The sequence below is a fragment of the Erythrolamprus reginae genome, chromosome 8 (assembly GCF_031021105.1).
Source record: "Erythrolamprus reginae isolate rEryReg1 chromosome 8, rEryReg1.hap1, whole genome shotgun sequence".
Lineage (NCBI taxonomy): Eukaryota > Metazoa > Chordata > Lepidosauria > Squamata > Dipsadidae > Erythrolamprus > Erythrolamprus reginae.
Window position 1 is genome coordinate 39,952,179 of NC_091957.1, and position 18,292 is coordinate 39,970,470.

At 41.3% G+C, this 18,292-nt stretch overlaps 1 protein-coding gene across 1 annotated transcript in view; it reads left to right on the forward strand.

Moving 5' to 3' along the window:
- The window catches only part of TENM1 (teneurin transmembrane protein 1), a 572,994-nt gene that overhangs the window by 379,450 nt on the left and 175,252 nt on the right, over positions 1–18,292 (forward strand). The window contains exons 8-11 of the mRNA XM_070759727.1: positions 3,517–3,727; positions 5,663–5,764; positions 7,988–8,182; positions 13,129–13,329. Of these exons, the coding sequence (XP_070615828.1) occupies positions 3,517–3,727; positions 5,663–5,764; positions 7,988–8,182; positions 13,129–13,329 (709 nt within the window). The remainder of the gene's footprint in view (positions 1–3,516; positions 3,728–5,662; positions 5,765–7,987; positions 8,183–13,128; positions 13,330–18,292) is intronic.

Genomic DNA, 18,292 nt, shown 5'->3' on the forward strand with positions numbered 1-18,292 from the left:
ACATGCAAAAGTGAATGGCCCATGCCACGGCTTGTAAAGCTGCACGAGCAACACACCAGTAGAAGCGGGAGAGGCAACCCCTGCCTGCTCCAGTTCCACAACTACCGGGAACCAGCACTTCCTGTAGCACCGCCACTTGTCAGGTCCTGCCTCGCCAGCTTTCTAAAGAAAGTAGAACTCTTGAAACAAAATCCATTTTAAAAGGAAACTTTTATTGGAAGATTTCTGACAAAAAGAGACTTAGGCAGGAAGTAACGTTTCCCACTTGAAATGTTTGATTAAACCATTGCAGACGGAGCCCCTCTCATAGTTCAATACATCATCAAGCCAATCCCAATGAGTAAAGATGTTAGGAGAAATTCAGGCCAATAAGGTGATACATGCCGGTCTCCAGGGCAATGTTGCTGCTCTCATCCAGAGGCGAGATAAGGCAGAGGCACATTCCTATCCCACCTGCCAAGATCCCCAAAGTTACAGCAAAGCAAAGCAAGAAATAGAAACACAAACCCCATACATAGATCCCACTAAGCCTCCTCCCATCCACCAGAGTGATAGTGTCTCAATAGGTATTTATGGGACCAGACACCACCTTTGCCAAAGTATCCTCCATTCCTGCTTCAACTATCATCAGAATGCACTGTGCTTTGTCAGTCCATTCCCTTCTCCATGGTCTGCAGATTATCCTTGCACTAGCAGGAGAAAACAGGACTTCTCCACCTGTTTATCGACCACTCATCTTACCATAAGGTAACCTTGGATGGCTTGCAGTTACATACACAGTTAAAACATAAGAAGGCATTACAGCTTTGCAGATTAACAAAGTTGGAAAGAACTTTGTAGGTCATCTAATCCAACCCCCCCCCCCCCCCCGTCCAAGCAGGAGATCATACACCATTTCTGACAAATGGCAGTCTCTTCTTGAAAGCCTCCAGTGATGTAGCTCCCACAATGCAGACTATTCCATTGGTTGATTGTTCTCACTGTCAGAAAATGTCTCCTTATCTCTATGTTGAACCTCTCCTTGATCAGTTTCCACCCATTATTCCTTGTCTGGCCTTCAAGTGCCTTGAAATATAGCTTGACCCCTTTCTCTCTGTAACAGCCACTCAAAGATTGGAAGACTGCTATCATGTCTCCCTTGGCCCTTCTCTTCCCCAGACTAGCCATGCCCAGTTCCTTCAACCATTCACCATATGTTTTAACCTCCAGACCCCTAATCATCTTGGTTGTTCTTCTCTGCACTCTTTTTTATAGTCTCAACATCTTTTTTATAGTGTGGTGATCAAAACTGGATGTACTATTCTAGGTGTCTTTAGAGAGTGATATTAGTAATTCCCTTGATCTTGTTAATGCATTTTTAGGATTGCATTGGCTTTTTTGACTGTCAATGCACACTGCTGGCTCAAATTTAGCTGGTTGTTCACTAAGACTTCAAGATCCCGCTCATAGTTAAAACCAATGATAAATGAAGGCTGCTCATGAAGCACCCCGATTTTTATCATGTGACTGTGGGAACACTGCAGAAGTCTGAATTTCAAGAATTGGTTGTAGCTACTCTTTGTTCAGCACAGTCATAACTTTGACAGTTCCCTGAATAAATGGTTCTAACCTGTGCAGTAAAATACCTAATGGTAGGACTGATGTATAAAACAGAAACACAATGAGCAAAATAAAATCTAAAAATAAATAGGAACATAAGTCATAAAATAAAAATAGTGTTATTAAAAGTGATGAATAAATAAGTGCCCAAATTTAATTGATGGTGTGAAGTATTTTACAGATGGTAGCACAACACTGGACAACTTGGGAGGCTATTTTTGAGTTCAGATATGAAAGAAGAAACAATAAGTAGAAATCACACTCCATGTTGGGAAACTTCTTTATGATTGGATAAATGAATATCTGTCTAGAATCCGTATACTGAGAGTAGGATATTAGGGTTAGATAAAAGAAGATCCATGGTAGTGCAGTAGTTAGAATGCAGGATTGCAGGCTAAACTTGCCCACTGTCAGGAGTTCGATCCTGGCCAGCTTAAATTTGAATCAGCCTTTCATCAGTAAAATGGGGACCCAAATTGGTGTTGGCACAATACTGATTCTGTAAAACCAGTTTGAGATGGCTGTAATGCAGTGTTTCCCAACCTTGGCAACTTGAAGATATTTGGACTTCAACTCCTAGAATTCCCCAGCTAGTGAATGCTGGCTGGGGAATTCTGGGAGTTGAAGTCCAAATATCTTCAAGTTGCCAAGGTTGGGAAACACTGCTGTAATGCACTGTAAATGGTATATACTGTAAATCTAAGTGCTGGTGCTATGTTGTTTGCAGAGCAAGAACCTTTATTGGTGACTTGCTCAGAAGGTCTGTACACTCTTGGTGAAGGAAAATGCTCTATGCTCAAATCTACCAACTGATTCAAATACATCCAGGGTGAAATTCAACAGGTTTGGACAGAGTCTATAGGTGGTTATAGTGCAGAGTTAAGAGAACTGGTAAATTGCATCACTGACTGGCCCCTCCCCACCCCTCCCACTCACTCCTTCTCTCTTCTCTCTTCCTTCTTGGGCTCATACACACAGAGCCATGAAAAGAAGGTGAGAAGCAGCCAGATTGAATGCTAGAAGACTTGGCTGAACTTTTCTGTCGGTTCTGTGGGTGTGGCTTGGTGGGTGTGGCTTAGATTGGCCACACCCACAGAACCAGTTGACCAGAAATTTGAATGTCACCCCTGAATACATCCATACTCCAATCAAAGTCAGGTCATTTGTCAAATCCCAGCAGCCGATTAGGTCCCACAGAGTTGGCCTTCTCCAGGTCCCATCAACTAAACAATGTCGTCTGGTGGGACCCAGGGGAAGAGCCTTCTCTGTGGCGGCCCCAGCCCTCTGGAATTAACTCCCCACGGAGATTAGAACTGCTCCACCCTCCACGCCTTTCGTAAGCTATTGAAAACTCATCTCTGTAGTCAAGCATGGGGAAACTGATATATCCCCCAACTATCATGGTTTGAATGAGATTGTGTGATTATTTTACTATAAGGGTTTTTAAATTGTTTTTTTTTTAAGTATTAGATTTGTAGACTGTTTATTGTTGTTGAGAGTTGCCCTGAGTCTTCGGAGATGGGCGGCAAAGAAATCTAAATAATAATAATAATAATAATAATAATAATAATAATAATAATAATAATGCTGTGAAATAATAAGGCTGTGAAAGGCTGTGAAATAATAATAATAATTATTATTATTATTATAATTATTATTATTATTATTATTATTATTATTATTATTATTATTATTATTTCACAAAGAATTATCATTGAAAACAACCTCCTTTTAATGGTTGTGGGAGGAATTGGTGAACTGAGTTCAGCTTGGGTTTTGGAATGAACTTTGAAGAGGCAAAGCATTGCTCTCGATGTCAAGGAGAAAAGGGATGGAATATAAATAAATAAAGGATTCCTCTGAGATGAAAGGCAATAAGATTTCATTTGATCATTTCTGTAATCTGTGCTGTTTCAGTTTGACTTTGTAAAACTAATGGATGGAAAACAGCTAATTAAACAGGAACCCAGACATTTTGAAGAATCTCACCAGGGGCCAAGAAATCTAATTTTAATGTCCATGCAAGAGACTGGTTTCATAGAATACATGGACCAAGGAGCATGGCACATGGCATTTTACAACGATGGCAAGAAAGTGGAGCAAGTGCTTATGCTGACCACAGCAATTGGTAAGAGTTCATATTGTTTTTTCTCGTAAATTTGATGGAGATAGTGGGGGCTCAGCACATCCATGTGTTCCAGATATATGTGCGATCATTATTTCATCAGCTCGAAATATTTGGGGTTTATTAGGCTGGGAAAGGCTCTGAATCAGTTTATATCAACAAGGTTAGCATGAATGATTACAATTGGCAGGATTTATACTTTGACTAAACCGGATTGTTAAAATAAATTGAAATGGCTTAGCGTGATATATAAACTTGGTTAGGGTTTGGTAGAAAAAAAGAGTCCACCTGCCACTTACAATTTGATTTTCTTTCCAGATTATTTGGGAACATGAAATTCTGAAATGCAATTATATGGTAGCATTGGAACATTCTGATTTTTTGGGTGGTGTCAGTACTGTAGAGTTTAAAATTAAGTTAAGCAGGAACGCTTGGTTGCAAAGACAGCAGAATATGTTCAGTTGAAATGTAGATCTTCAATTCCTGATTATCTGCGCTTTCAGGTGCTTAACATTTCAGCTGTTTCTGAGAATCGTGGCTTGTGACTCCCAAGCCAAGCAGAATTCATTATCCAAGAAATCCTGGTTTATTATTCTGGCTTGGAAAAGACCCCAGTAACCACCATAGTGAACCAAGTTGGCTTCCCAAATGTAGGGTGATTTGCAATTGATCATTTTAGTGATATTATTAGAAAATGCAGGGGTGGGTTTTGTTGGCTTTTTGGAAAGGTCGTGTCAGCACCCCAAATAGCATCTGAGAAATAAATTTATTTTATTTATCTATTTACAGTGATACCTCGTCTTACAAACCCCTCGTCATACAAACACTTCGAGATACAAACCAGGGGTTTAAGATTTTTTTGTCTCTTCTTACAAACTATTTTCACCTTACAAACCCACTGCCCGCCGCTGGGATGCACCGCCTCCGGACTTCCGTTGTTAGTGAAGCGCCCGTTTTTGCGCTGCTGGGATTTCCCTGAGGCTCCCCTCCATGGGAAACCCCACCTCCGGACTTCCGCGTTTTTGCGATGTTGTAGGGGAATCCCAGCAGGGGAATCCCAGCAGCACAAAAATGGGCACTTCACTGGCAACGGAAATCTGGAGGTGGGGTTTCCAAACCAGGGGAGCCTCAGAGAAATCCTAGCATCTCAAAAACACAGAGGTCCAGAGGTGGGGTTTCGAGGACTTCGGTGTTTTTGCGATGCTGCGATTTCACTGATGCTCCCTTCGCTGGGAAAACCCCACCTCCAGACTTCCATTGCCAGCGAAGCACCCATTTTTGTGCTGCTGGGATTCCCCTGCTGGGATTCCCCTGCAGCATCGCAAAAACACAGAAGTCCAGAGGTGGGGTTTCCCATAGAGGGGAGCCTCAGGGGAATCCCAGCAGCGCAAAAACGGGTGCTTCGGCTGGCAAAAGGGGTGAATTTTGGGCTTGCACGCATTAATCGCTTTTCCATTGATTCCTATGGGAACCATTGTTTCGTCTTACAAACGTTTCACCTTAAGAACCTCGTCCCGGAACCAATTCAGTTTGTAAGACAAGGTATCACTGTATTTTATTTATTCGATTTTTATGCCGCCCTTCTCTTTAGAGACTCAGGGCGGCTTACAACAAGTTAGCAATAGCACTTTTTAACAGAGCCAGCCTATTGCCCCCACAATCCGGGTCCTCATTTTACCCACCTCGGAAGGATGGAAGGCAGTCAACCTTGAGCCGGTGGTGAGATTTGAACCACTGACCTGCAGATCTAGCAGTCAGCTTCAGTGGCCTGCAGTACTGCACTCTACCTGCTTGCGCCACCCCACCTCCTAGATCAGATTCAGCCCTCATTGGGAGTTATAGACTTCAGCCTGCAGGTGGGAGTGCAGTTAAATTAGTCTGAAATTAGCAAGTATGCATTTCATGGTTTGTTTGTTTTTTTGGTCTTTCTGTGAACAGAATTCATGGATGACTGTTCCACTAACTGCAACGGAAACGGAGAATGCATTTCTGGCCATTGCCACTGTTTCCCAGGATTCCTCGGTCCTGATTGCGCACGAGGTACAGATTTGAAAATGAACACACTCACCCAAATATGCAAACATCCCTACATGCCTATGGAGATGCCCCATCATCGTTGCATAGAAATAGAACACCTCCCAGGATAAGATTAATTCTATTAAGGGTTAGAATAGAAGTAGAACCTAGAAAGGGGGAAAATATGATTATGAATATCCCTATATAATATTTTAAAATCAATATAGAAACATAGAAGACTGACGGCAGAAGAAGACCTCGTGATCCATCTAGTCTGCCCTTATACTATTTTTTGTATTTTATCTTAGGATGGATATATGTTTATCCCAGGCATGTTTAAATTCAGTTACTGTGGATTTAACAACCACGTCTGCTGGAAGTTTGTTCCAAGCATCTACAGTACTACTCTTTCAGTAAAATAATATTTTCTCATGTTGCTTTTGATCTTTCCCCAACTAACTTCAGATTGTGTCCCCTTGTTCTTGTGTTCACTTTCCTATTAAAAACACTTCCCTCCTGAACCTTATTTAACCCTTTAACATATTTAAATGTTTCGATCGTGTCCCCCCTTTTCCTTCTGTCCTCCAGACTATACAGATTGAGTTCATTAAGTCTTTCCTGATACGTTTTATGCTTAAGACCTTCCACCATTCTTGTAGCCCGTCTTTGGACCCGTTCAATTTTGTCAATATCTTTTTGCAGGTGAGGTATCCAGAACTGAACACAGTATTCCAAATGTGGTCTCACCAGCGCTCTATACAGCGGGATCACAATCTCCCTCTTCCTGCTTGTTATACCTCTAGCTATGCAGCCAAGCATCCTACTTGCTTTTCCTACCGCCCGACCACACTGCTCACCCATTTTGAGACTGTCAGAAATCACTACCCCTAAATCCTTCTCTTCTGAAGTTTTTGCTAACACAGAACTGCCAATACAATACTCAGATTGAGGATTCCTTTACCCCAAGTGCATTATTTTACATTTGGAAACATTAAATGTAGATGTAAAGATTAGAAGTCAAAAATATTTTATTATATACACTTAAATAATATAGCATAGTGATTAGTATTGTTTATTAAAATATTAATTAAATGATGTAGGGTTATATACAGGGGTAGGCTACTGCCCGGACGGTGGGGGGAATGCAGTGGGGTAGCGAAAATGGAGCTCCACCCCAGAGCCCCCAATTTGCACTGAAAGATGTTGAAAGAAAATGCAGGGCGTCCTGCATAAGCCACGGCCACAGTGTGGTAGTAAAAATTTGGGTAGCCCTTCGCTGGTTATATATATGGTGGAACAAATTATAACTTTAACTTTAATATCTATAATATTATAAAATTATGTGAGTATGATTAATGTGATTAATATCAATATTATTTTGTATCAAAACTAACAATATTCAGATGCCACACTGTGTTCAAATAATAATAATAATAATAATAATATGATGATGATGATAACAATGATGATGATGATGATGATAATAATAATAATATAATGATGATGATGATGATAATAATAATAATAATAATAATAATAATAATAATAATAATAATAGATTAGATTAGATTAGATTAGATTAGATTTATTGGATTTATATGCCGCCCCTCTCCCCAAACTCAGGGCGGCTCACAACAATAATAAAAACAGTACATAGTAACAAATCCAATGCCCACCAATCTAATTACAATTTTAAGTTAAAAAATTGATAAAACAATCCCAATATATATAAAAACAGGTACACAGTCAATCAATCAAACGGCAAAACAACATGGGCAAGGGGGAGATGTTTTAGTTCCCCCATGCCTGATGACAGAGGTGGGTTTTAAGGAGTTTACGAAAGGCAGGGAGGGTGGGGGCAATCCTAATCTCAGGAAGGAGATGGTTCCAGAGGATCGGAGCCCCCCACAGAGAAGGCTTTTCCCCTGGCTTCTGCAAAACGACATTGTTTAGTCTACGGGACCCGAAGAAGGCCGACTCTGTGGGACCTAACCGGTCGCTGGGATTCGTGCGGCAGGAGGCGGTCCCGAAGATATAATACTTGTGTATATTTAAAAATAAAAAAACATTAAAAAAAATAAAAGGCTTTCTTGTGGAATGTCCTACAGATAATGTCAGGGTTCCAAGTAACACCCCCAGTGAAAGAAAACTCCATTTTATTAGAGATGTTAGAACTGCAGAAGCTTCTTGGATGAGGACAGGGCCTGATGCTGATCATTGACACCAAATTGTCCCTTCCTTCCACAGATTCCTGCCCAGTTTTATGCAGCGGAAACGGGGAATATGAACAGGGTCACTGTGTTTGTCGCAATGGCTGGAAAGGAGCAGAATGTGATGTCCCAGAGGAGCAATGCATTGACCCCACCTGCTTTGGCCATGGCACCTGTATCATGGGAATCTGCATTTGTGTCCCAGGTTATAAAGGAGAGATATGCGAAGAAGGTGGGTCTCTTATTTTTTTGTTGCTGTTCTAGGAAGTCTCCTTCAAAAAATTTACTAATTAAAAAGCCATTGCACAGAGTGCTAAAAGGGTTGTGCAAAAGGCTTTTTTTGTGGAATGTTCTACAGATGTATTTATTTATTTATTTATTGGATTTGTCTGCCGCCCCTCTCCGAGGACTCAGAGTTCCAAGTGACACCCTCAACGAAAGATTAGATTAGATTAGATTTATTGGATTTATATGCCGCCCCTCTCCGCAAACTCGGGGCGGCTCACAACAATAATAAAAAACAGTACATAATAAAAATCCAATGCCCACCAATCTAATTACAATTTAAAATTAGTAATTTCCTAAAACAATCCCAATATATATAAAAAACAGGCACACAGTCAATCAATCAACAACACAACATGGGCAAGGGGGAGGCGTTTTAGTTCCCCCATGCCTGACGGCAAGGTGGGTCTTAAGGAGTTTACGAAAGGCAAGGAGGGGTGGGGGCAATCCTAATCTCAGGGGGGAGCTGGTTCCAGAGGGTCGGGGCCCCCACAGAGAAGGCTCTTCCCCTGGGTCCCGCCAGACGACATTGTTTAGTCGACGGGACCCGAAGAAGGCCGACTCTGTGGGACCTAACCGGTCGCTGGGATTCGTGCGGCAGGAGGCGGTCCCGAAGATATTCTGGTCCGGTGCCATGAAGGGCTTTATAGGTCATAACCAACACTTTGAATTGTGACCGGAAACTGATCGGCAACCAATGCAGACTGCGGAGTGTTGGAGTAATATGAAAGAAAACTCCAAGGCTTCAGTTGCCTCAAAGTTCCATTTTGTTAGAGATGTCATATTTAAGGTGACCAGGCGTCCCACTTTTAGTGGGACAGTCCGGCTTTTTAGGAATTTTTCATGCGTCCCACATTGTTTTTAAAAATTCCCGCGGCCAATTTGCGGAAGCATGCTCATTCGCTCCGGCACTGCAGCGCCCCACCGCTGCCGCTGCAATGCCCCTCACCCGTCCAGCCCTCCTGTTGCTGGGCTTGCCTCAAGCCGACAAGCCGACCCAAGCCGCTTCCCCACCCCAAACCGATGGGCCAAACCTGTCCTGACACTGCAAGATCTACAACTTCTGCATGCACAGAAGCAAAAAAGTCCTGGGGCGCCGCCATCTTTTTTCTTCAGGTTTTTTTTTGCTTCGTGAGTGTTCTGTCTGGGTCCCCCCAGACACCAACACCAACCCAAAAAGAGTATCCAGACACACTGGTAAAAAGCAAAGGCAGTTTATATAATTCAAAGCAAACACAGGTAACAAAAACTGTTCTTACAGACAGGAACATTATGAAGCTTCACAGAGGTTTCTCGAAGGCCAGGCAATAAAACAGGATTCTTGCTGGCAAAAACAACGCTGGAGATAATAAAACCCATGCCTCCCCCAAGTCTTCCAGACTTCTAGGCCACAAGCCAAGATCAGAGATGCCAAGAATCGAAGCAAGGTCACAGGACTCCCAGTTGATAACTCTCCACAAGACTGTAAGGGCGGGCCTGCCTTTTCAACCCTGCTGAGGAGAACCACACCCAAACCCAGCTGTTGCCATTTCAGGAATGGAAATACCTTTCTAATTGGCCCCGTCTTTGAGCTGCTCGTCGCTGCCTCATGTCTATTATAGCCTGTGCGTCTTCATCCAATGAATCCAGGCTACTAGCTGGGGAGAGGGGGGGGGTCTCAGGCTGCTCTCCCTCCTCCTCTTCCTGACGTTCCTCTCCCCCGTCTGCCTGGTCCTCCCCCTCCTGTTCACTGTCCTCCTCCTCTGGGCATGGATCTGGCAGAGATCCAGCTGGTCCCTGAGGAGCCTCAGGCTGAATCACAACACCGAGCATGCACAAAACCAAAATATTGTGAGGGGATGCACGCACCTGTGACATTTGGACAATTTTTTTGCTTCTGTGCATGCAGAAGTTGTGGATCTTGCAGTGTCAGGACAGGTTTGGCCCATCGGTTTGGGGCGGGGAAGCGGCTTGGGTCGGCTTGTCGGCTTGAGGCAAGCCCAGCAACCAAATCTCACAGGTGCGTGCATCCCCTCACAATATTTTGCTTTTGCGCATGCTCACGAAGCAAAAATACAAAAATTGAAGAAAAAAGATGGCGGCGCCCCTAGGACTAGCAGTGTAGCGGCTGCGTGCAAATTGCACAATCTGGCGACCGCTACTGGTGCACCATCCCCTACTGTACCGGTAGCAACCCACTACTGACCACAGGAATGCTGCAATGGTTGTAAGTGCGAAAAATGGTCACAGGTCACTTTTTTTTAGTGCCATTGCAACTTTGAATGTTCACTTTAAAAAACCTTGTATATTGAGGGCTGCCTGTACTTTCCAAACAGGCTATTCTGAATATGGAATGATTCCTGCTGGAACGTTTTGCCCGCTGATAAAATCCAGTTTTTTGTTCAATCGTGACTTTTACTGCCTTCCTTTTTCCCCCTTGTTCTTAAAGGGAAGAAAATTAAACACTCATGCCACTTACTGTACAAGGGGTACAAAAATGTTTGAAAAATGAATTAGCAGGCTAAAATAAAAGCAATATTTGTTTGTTTTTGTTGCGTTGGGACAAATGGAAGAGGCAGGATGCTGATTCTTCAACTCTCCTTATTCAGTAGATCAGTACAGCCTTGGCAACTTCCCTGTCTGATAGGTTGCCCTTTTTTAGGGAGCTGTCAGATGGCTCAACCAACAGGATTCAACTATTTTTCCCACTGTAATGGCGGATCTGAGTCAAGCCTTCATTCCTTGGCTTCACTCCCTTATTAGAGTATTCAACAATTTTATTTTATCTGTTCAATTTATTTGCTGTCCATCTCACCAGGAGATGAATACGGAGCCATTACTTATTTGGAATTAAACATGTTAATTCCAAAACTGTATGAATGTTAAAATTCCTCTTGGTATGATATCTAGCAATGGAGAAACTAATTTTCTAGCTGAAGAATTACTGTGTTTCCACTGATAGCGAAAACATTACACAGATTAATCTGGTCGGTAAAATATATCAGAAATCTTAGAAGCTGTTGCAATTCCTTCAGATCCACCCAACTGGGTGGAGTTGATGAGAGTTGAGTTCCAAAATAACTTTCGATATTAGCTTAGTCCTCCACTGCTATGAAAGTTCTTACTGAAGGTCTAGACTCTGCTAAATACTGAAGAATACAAGTGTACCGTAGCGTACCATAGTGTAGAGTACAGTAGAGCAGAGTAGAGGAATGGAATGGAACAATAACTTTATTATCCCTTTGAGTGTACAGTGTTCCCTCGATTTTCACGGGTTCGAACTTCGTGAATAGCCTATACCACGGTTTTTCAAAAAATATTAATTAAAAAATACTTTGCGGGTTTTTTTTCTATACCATGGTTTTTCCTGCCCAATGATGTCATACATCATTGCCAAACTAAAAATTTTTGCAAAGAAATAACAAAAAATATAATTATTTTTAATAAATAATTATGTTTATAAATATCAGGATAACTAAGTGTATTATTCAATGGTGAGTACCAGTAATAATGGTGAGTAAATGGTTGTTAAGGGAATGGGAAATGGTAATTTAGGGGTTTAAAGTGTTAAGGGAAGGCTTGTGATACTGTCCATAGCCAAAATGGTGTATTTACTTCCGCATCTCTACTTCGCGGAAATTCAACTTTCGCGGGCAGTCTCGGAACGCAACCCACGTTGAGGAAACACTGTACACTAATTGGCATGCATTAAAATGAAATTTTGTTGCATATACCTCCCAAAGGGTCATCACTTCCAATATATACTACATAAACATGACAAAATAAATAAATACAAAATTATGTATATATAGATGGTCTGCACCCTACTAAACACTGAAGAGCTTCTGCTCCGGCAATCTCACACTACTCACCAGAGCCTACAAAACCTTTGCCAGACCCATCCTTGAATACAGTTCATCTGTCTGCAACCCATACCACATCTTGGACATCAACACCCTAGAAAATGTCCAAAGATACTACACCAGAAGAGCCCTTCACTCCTCCACTCGAAACAGAATGCCCTACGAAAGCAGACTATCAATCCTAGGTCTAGAAAGCTTAGGACTACGGCGCCTAAAACACGATCTAAGTATTGCCCACAAAATCATATGCTGCAATGTCCTGCCTGTCAATGACTACTTCAGCTTCAACCGCAACAACACAAGAGCACGCAACAAATTCAAACTTAATATTAATCGCTCCAAGCTTGACTGTAAAAAAAATGACATTAGCAATCGAGTTGTCGAAGCGTGGAACTCATTACCGGACTCAGAAGTGTCAACCCCTAACCCCCAACATTTCTCCCTTAGACTATCCACGATTGACCTCTCCAGGTTCCTAAGAGGTCAGTAAGGGGCGTACATAAGTGCACTAGCCTGCCTTTCATCCCCTGTCCAATTGTCTCTCCTTATCTCATATCTCATATATTTTTTCTTCCTTTCATATATCTTCTCCTCTACTTTTATATCTTTTCTTTATATATAATACTTCATGTCTATCCTCTTCAATATGTATTGTGTATTGGACAAATAAATAAATAAATAAATAAAAGAGTAGAGTAGAGTAGAGTAGAGGAATGGAAAGGAATGGAATAATGACTTCATTGTCAGTTTGAATGTACACTAATCGGCATACATTAAAATGAAATTTTGTTGCCTAGAGCTCTCAAAGGTCACCACTTCCAATATATATACTATATAAATAAATAATTACAAAATTATGTATATACAGAAAGTCTGGACCGTGCTAAACCTTCCTTCCTTCCTTAGATGCAATATAGTTTACTTTACAGTTTGACAATCTGAAGCTTCAGGGGAAAAGTGTCTTCAAAGCTTATCCTTGAAAATGTAAGTATACTGTTGCTTGATTCCTGTTGGCTATTTCATGTCCTTGCTTCCCTGTCTTATGTTTCAGAGGACTGCTTGGACCCTATGTGTTCTGGTCATGGAGTCTGTGTCCAAGGAGAATGCCACTGTTCCATGGGCTGGGGCGGAGTCAACTGTGAAACATCACTTCCCATCTGTCAACAACAGTGTTCTGGCCATGGCACTTTTGTCCTGGAAACAGGACTGTGTAATTGTGACCCAAAGTGGACAGGTTCTGACTGCTCATCTGGTAAGATTTCTTAGCTCTAATCCATCTCAAATGCATTAAACAGTTTACTTTTGGATAAAGGAGAGTACAGTGTTCCCTCGATTTTCGTGGGTTCGAACTTCGCGAAAAGTCTATACCACGGTTTTTCAAATATATTAATTAAAAAATACTTCGCGGGTTTTTCCCCTATACCACGGTTTTTCCCGCCTGATGATGTCATATGTCATCATCAAACTTTCGTCTGCCTTTAATAAATATTTTTTTAAATAAACTTTAAAAACATGGTGAGTAATAATCTAAATGGTTGCTAAGGGAATGGGAAATTGCAATTTAGGGGCTTAAAGTGTTAAGGGAAGGCTTGGGATACTGTCCATAGCCAAAAATAGTGTATTTACTTCCGCATCTCTACTTCGTGGAAATTCGACTTTCGCGGGCGGTCTCGGAACTCATCCCCCGCGAAAATCGAGGGAACACTGTATTGTCCTCCAAATGGTTGTGTTGCTAACATGGTCAACTTTTCAGGGAAAGTTTGATAGTCAGATTCTGAATATAAAAAATAAAATGAACCACACAATGTTTTTTACAACCTCATCTGCACTAGCAAAATTTCTCTGATTCTCTCAATGTCCCTGAGAATGAAGATTTCCTTGAAATTCAAGTGTTTCCCACTCTAATGGTGTTTCAGACGTGCTTAAAAACCTGACTCTTCTCCCAAACTGTGAGATAGAGTGATTGTAGCCCTTCTTTGCTGTCATCACCGGCTCAAGGTTGACTCAGCCTTCCATCCTTCCGAGGTGGGTAAAATGAGGAACCGGATTGTGGGGGCAATAGGCTGGCTCTGTTAAAAAGTGCTATTGCTAACACTTATTATTTATTTATTTATTTATTTATTTATTTATTTATTTTGTCCAATACATAATACACATTGAAGAGAAACATAGAAACATAGAAGTCTGACGGCAGAAAAAGACCTCATGGTCCATCTAGTCTGCCCTTATACTATTTTCTGTATTTTATCTTAGGATGGATATATGTTTATCCCAGGCATGTTTAAATTCAGTTACTGTGGATTTATCTACCACATCTGCTGGAAGTTTGTTCCAAGGATCTACTACTCTTTCAGTAAAATAATATTTTCTCATGTTGCTTTTGATCTTACCCCCAACTAACTTCAGATTGTGTCCCCTTGTTCTTGTGTTCACTTTCCTATTAAAAACACTTCCCTCTTGGACCTTATTTAACCCTTTAATATATTTAAATGTTTCGATCATGTCCCCCCTTTTCCTTCTGTCCTCCAGACTATACAGATTGAGTTCATGAAGTCTTTCCTGATATGTTTTATGCTTAAGACCTTCGACCATTCTTGTAGCCCGTCTTTGGACCCGTTCAATTTTGTCAATATCTTTTTGTAGGTGAGGTCTCCAGAAAGATATGTAATAATATAAGTAAAGAAAAGAATAGAAGAAAAGATATAAAAGTATAGGTGAACATATTTGAAAGGAAGAAAAGATAAATGAGATAAGGAGAGACAATTGGACAGGGGACGAAAGGCACGCTAGTGCACTTATGCACGCCCCTTACTGACCTCTAAGGAACCTGGAGAGGTCAATCGTGGATAGTCTAAGGGAAAAATATTTGGGGTTAGCGGTTGACACTACTGAGTAAGTTAATGAGTTCCACGCTTCGACAACTCGGTTGCTGAAGTCATATTTTTTACAGTCAAGTTTGGAGCAGTTAATATTAAGTTTGAATCTGTTGCTCTTGTGTTGTTGCGATTGAAGCTGAAATAGTCATTGAAAGGTAGAACGTTGCAGCATATGATCTTGTGGGCAATACTTAGATCGTGTTTTAGGCGACGTAGTTCTAAGCTTTCTAGACCAAGGATTGATAGTCTGCTTTCGCAGGGTATTCTGTTTCATGTTGTAAGCCGCCCTGAGTCTAAGGAGAAGGGCAGAATAAAAATTGAATTGAATAAATAAATAAATATGGGGGGGGGGGGGTGATGCCTAGCACTACCACTGATGGTGTTACTTATTTGGGTAATGAAACATCTGCAAGAGAACAACCAAATTCTGTGTCCACCAAGGGCCCCTCATTTCAACCCTGAGCTATAAATATATTTTCTGTTATTGATATAGGTGAGTTTGACTCGTTGATTTGGATCTGCTATCTGTTTATTTGTAATTTTTTAAATGTTGCTTTGTGGGACCATGGTGACTTGAGAGTGGTTGGGAGGCTGGGCAGGAAATTAGCAAGCCCATGTTTGAGACCTGTGCATTGCCTTGGGGTGGGGTTGACCTCTCATCCTTCTGTCCAGCTTCTGCTGGGGACATGAAAGGAGACCCCCAACTGGGCATTCCCAAGGCAACAGTGATGTCACCGGCTAATCCTTTCAACCCAGAAGCACCTGAGTGCTTCTGACATAGAATAATAGTGCAAAACATTTTGCTTTGTATTGTGAGCTATCTCGAGTCCAGATTGATTCAGGAGTAGGGTAGCACCTACTCCAAATGAATGGATATTAAAATGTAAAATTTTGTCTTTGGATGCAAATATAGCTTCGGGACCGCCTTCTGCCGCACGAATCCCAGCGACCGGTTAGGTCCCACAGAGTTGGCCTTCTCCCAGTCCCGTCGACTAAGCAATGTCATTTGGCGGGACCCAGGAGAAGAGCCTTCTCTGTGGCGGCCCCGACCCTCTGGAACCAGCTCCCCCCAGATATCAGAGCTGCCCCCACCCTCCTTGCCTTTCGCAAGCCTTTCGCAAGCTCCTTAAAACCCACCTCTGTCGTCAGACATGGGGGAATTGAAATTTCCCTTCCCCCTAGGCTTATAGAATTTATACATGGTATACTTGTATGTATGAGTGGTACTTTAAATTGGGGGTTTTTTAGATTATTTTTAATGTTAGATTTGTTTACATTGTCTTTTTATATTGTTGTTAGCCGCCCCGAGTCTTCGGAGAGGGGCGGCATACAAATCAAACAAACAAACAAACAAACAAACAAGTAAGTAAGTAAGTAAGTAAGTAAGTAAGTAAGTAAGTAAGTAAGTAAGTAAATAAATAAATAAATAAATTTTCACTGAAGCAGGAAATAAAAGAAGTAAGAAGAAGACAATCATATGAAGTCAGAATATTTCATTTCCCTGGGCAATTAAGCACATGTGCAAGATGGATAATCACTGTATTGTTCTCTAAAACTTATTGATATAAAAGCACATACGCACAACCTCACATTCTGTACCTACTGCAGTTAATGGCATTGTAGATAACAAGAATGCAGATAGCACGGCAATCTAGAAAGGAAATTGTTGGGGGACACAGCAGAACAATGCATAAATTAACCAGCAATGACTAATGATATGAATTTAATTTGTATAAAAGCGTATTTTAGGAAATGTTTTGGTAGAGAGAGATCCTTATGTATGGATTATAAAATATTTAGCATTAATTTTACTTTTCATATATTGCACAAGTCAGAAGTTATTAAGGGGAGAAATACCTTAGAGAACTATGTTGGTTTAAGTAATTAAAATGAAGGATCCAAAGTGAATTCTTAATGCTCCTTAAATTAATGTAGGTTCAGTTGTCTCCTTTTGAGAAAAAGAACAGAACAAACTAAGCAAGAACTCTTCAGAATCAATATTTATCATGGTGATAAAAATTAATCAGCTTCCAGAATTCAAATATGTACGTGAAATCATAACGGAACGGCAGTGGAACATTCTGTTTTTCTACTTTCATGTTTGAACTTAAGTCAACTTTGAGAAGGCTTGGTTTCTTTCTCCTCTTGGAAAAGAAAAGGAAATATCTATGATGGTTTCATTTAAGTCATGCAGTGGGATAAATGCCTCTTGAGGAGGATATACAGCTAATCCTCGACTTGTGACCACAACTGAGCCCAAAATTCCTGTTGTTAAGTGAGATATTTTACACCCTTTCTTGCCTCAGTTGTTAAGTGGATCATTGCAGTTCATAAGTTTATTTATTTATTTATTTATTCAATTTTTATGCTGCCCTTCTCCTTGGACTCAGGGCGGCTTACAACAGGTTAGCAATAGCACTTTTTAACAGAGCTAGGCTATTGCCCCCACAATCCAGGTCCTCATTTTACCCACCTCGGAAGGATGGAAGGCTGAGTCAACCTTGAGCCGGTGATGAGATTTGAACCGCTGACCTTTAGATCTACAGTCAGCTTCAGTGGCTTGCAGTATAGCACTCTACCTGCTGTGCCACCCCGGCTCATAGTTAGTGGTTAGGTGAATCAGACTTCCCCATTGACTTGTCTTATGACCTTGTTAGAAAGTCACAAAAGGAGATCGCACATCCTTTGGACACAGCTGCATTTGCAGCTGTACAGAAAATGGACGCAGTTGCATTTCTTATGGCAAGTGTCATTGAGGAAGGAATAATCAGGGAGTTAACAAATGTATAGACAGTCCTCAACTAGTAACCAGTCAATCTAGGACTAGGGAGGTATTACTACCACTCTATGTTCTGCCGGGCTCTATGGTATGAGTCTCCTGAAAATTCAAGGGTACAAATTTCAGACACACACACACTTGAAAGTTCAAAAACAATGTTCTTTATTACAAAAATTCAAAAGAAACAAAGCACCCCTTTTGTATTGCAAAGAGCACTCGTCCCAAAACAACCTGGTAGTCTGTACCATCCCCTTAATCAGTCCTTAAGTACTTAGCTAGCAGCTGTGAAGAAACGTCACAGCCCTCCTTCTTCCACGAAGTGAAACACACACACTTTGCTCTGCTTTGGTTTCAAATCAACAAACAGCAAGGCACAGTCCTGAAGAACAACGATCAGATAATCTTCCACAATGGCCCAAGCCAGCACGCTGCTATTTAATATCAGCAGCTCTAATTACTGGAGCCCCACCCAAACACAGGTGGCCTCTCTTATCTCCTGTAATATGTCCTCAATTGGTCTCTTCTATGCATACGTCTGCGCCTGCGTGGGTCTAACACTT